This window comes from Miscanthus floridulus, chromosome 9 (assembly GCF_019320115.1).
Source record: "Miscanthus floridulus cultivar M001 chromosome 9, ASM1932011v1, whole genome shotgun sequence".
NCBI lineage: Eukaryota > Viridiplantae > Streptophyta > Magnoliopsida > Poales > Poaceae > Miscanthus > Miscanthus floridulus.
This window is the reverse complement of record NC_089588.1, coordinates 43,147,166-43,150,037: the sequence shown is the minus strand read 5'-3', so window position 1 is coordinate 43,150,037 and position 2,872 is coordinate 43,147,166. Positions and strand designations below refer to the sequence as shown.

The 2,872-nt window shown below is 45.2% G+C and overlaps 1 protein-coding gene across 1 annotated transcript; it reads right to left on the bottom strand.

The window, feature by feature from the left end:
* Positions 1 to 211: 211 nt before the first annotated feature.
* LOC136479737 (uncharacterized) lies at positions 212 to 763 on the bottom strand. Its single transcript, XM_066477505.1, has one exon. The coding sequence runs from the start codon at positions 761 to 763 to the stop codon at positions 212 to 214; it is 552 nt and encodes a 183-aa protein (XP_066333602.1).
* Between the last annotated feature and the right edge of the window lie 2,109 nt (positions 764 to 2,872).

Sequence of the window (2,872 nt, the reverse complement as noted above, 5' to 3'; positions counted from 1 at the left end):
TTAGGGTCAGGGCACGTCGGGGGTCAGAGCCCCCGAGCGCCAGATCGATGTTGGAGCATGTCTAGGTTGGATCCTCTTGGATGTGAGCAGATGGCTCGTGGAGGTCATTTACAAAGACCCCATCGGCGGGCGGTCCCCATCTGGCCACCAATTTCATGAGGAAGTCAGCCACGTCGTTGTCCTTCCAAGAGACATGATGCAGTTTGATCCCTCAGAATTTGTCCTTGAGCTTGCGCACCTCCTGGCAATATGCTGCCATGAGAGGGCTCTTGTAGGAGGACTCTTTCATGACTTGGTCGATGACCAGCTCTGAGTCACCGTGGACATACAGCCGTGTTGCGCCGAGCTTGATGGTGATGTGCATCCCATTGATGGGGGCCTCATACTCTGCAGCATTGTTTGAGGCTAAACAATGAAGATGGATTGTGTAGCAGAGCCTGCTCCCATCCAGGAAGATTAGAACCACTCTAGCCCCTGAGCCAGGCGCTATGACCAACCCATCGAAGTACATCATCCAATACTCATGGGTGACATCAGAGGTCAGAAACTGGACTTCCGTCCATTCGGCGATGAAGTCGGCAAGAGACTGAGACTTAATAGCAGTGTGGGGCACATACCTAAGGTCATGGCCCATGAGCTTGAGAGCCCACTTGGAGATTTGGCCGGCGGCATCACGGTTGCGTATGATCTCCCCCAGCGGGTATGAAGTGACGACTGTGACCTCATGGTTGGTGAAGTAGTGCAGGAGCTTCTGGGTCACCATCAGCATAGAGTACAGAAGCTTTTGAACTAGGGTAGCGAACTTTGGTGTCGGCAAGTACCACACTGATGGGACAGAACCACCCAATTTATACAAGATCAAGTACAGCTGTCCCCGCTAACATGTTGACACGCGCATACTTTTACTTATATAAACCCGGTAGTCTACTTAGTGTCACGGAGGACCTCGATAAATCAACATCATAACCAAGATCGAGGGATTAAGCAAACACACATCACATACAAAAAGTTGCAGCGCAAATAATGTTACAAATGGGTTCACCAATAATAGTACAAGTTTGGGTTTTAAAACCATTAGTGAAAACAACATAGCGTTCAAATGATTACATTAATATAAGTTCCAAATACATTGCTAGCATAAGTGACATCCTCTGAAAAAAGGAGATAGATGAGAAATAAATAGAGTCACCGAGCCCACCGGTGGTTAGCCACCATCTTCAGCAGGCTGAGAACTTCACCTGCAACATGGTGGGATAAACCCTGAGTACTCGAATGTACTCAGCTAGACTTACACATCGTAAACCAGAAATAAAATGACTCCAAGGATCATGCAAGGCTTTATAAGTGGAGCTAGCTTGACAACATTTTGCATAAAACGTGACTAATTCAGTTATACAATTATACTTTGGTCATCAAGTTAATTATAGCTATTCATCTCTAGATTAGCAACTAACCTATGCCAAACATGTGGTATATCATTTGATAGCATACAATAGTAACCATAGCCGGTGTAGTAATTCCTTGTTTATCTAAACCATCACATTCCATCATACAATTACTACGATGTTGGTACTAGCCAAGTTTCTCACTATTCGGGAGAGACGGTGATTCGAATCGATTTCAACCAGATAGGTATTCCTAACACAAACCCAGACATACCTATGCCAAGGTAGTCTTAGGTCACCTTTGGTACAACTCAGGTATGCATTTTGCGGGTTCGACCTGCGCCGCACAATCAGGGACTGACGGTAGCCAGGTCGCTCAAGCCATGCCTGCCCATGGTCTCGGACCAGGTCGCTCAGGTCATGCTTGCCCACGGTCTATTGATCCGCTCCCCGCACATCCTTACTTCCTCTAGTGTGCGCACTTTTACAGAGCGGGGCCCGGCCTGAGTTGAGCTACTCGGCTTCATGGTCAGAAGAAGTTATCTAGCTAGCTAAGTGATAGACATGCGTTCAATCTTGTGAAAAAGCACCAACAACGGTACGGTCCTTAATCGACACAAATGGGGATAGATCCACACCCAAGACCTCCATGTCTTGTTGCTTCTCTATCGACATCTCACCCGGTCTCCATTCATTATTGACACATGGTTATTTCCATGATAGCAATATAGCCAACCGTGCTTTGGTATCCACCTATATCTCGCAGGTCATAGGAAATCACCCGACTTCTACCAGTCCAAGCATTGCTAAGCATACATTCGATCCTAGACCTACATAGGGTTAAAGGTGTATATATCTGGACAAGGTAGTTCCATGCATCAAGTGTTTCCAATCAACTCTTATAACCTAATGCATCAAACATAAAGGACTCAAATAGTATTTTGTAAAACACTAGGAGACTTAAAATGCTTCGGGGCTTGCCTGGGATCCAACACTAGGTTAGTGTTTGTTAGACAACACTCGCTTGGTGAGCATCTCCAATCCTAGCACTTGTCCAGTCCTTCCATCTTCGGGATAGGTCCACCATACACCGTCTTCGGGTTCAGCTCCAACATCACATCCTTCACGTGGTTCATCTAGCATACCTAGATGAGATGCAATATGCAAGTGCATGAATATGCAGAATGGTAATATGAGATGCATCATATAATAGCATTCAAGGCAAACATAAGATCATGCAAGATAGGCACCTAGAGTTATTTAACTAAACATCACACAACCTATTATAGAGGGATAGCAAGCATATTAGGCATAACACACAAGTGAACTTAAGTTTAGATATTGCACACATGCATCGATCAAGAACTAACAAACATGTTTAGCCAAAACAAGAGCAAGCTAAAACAATCACCTAGCACATGTATAGAAATCTGGACAGCAGCACAACAATCACTTGTTTTATCCATAACTGGAGATCTTGACATCAA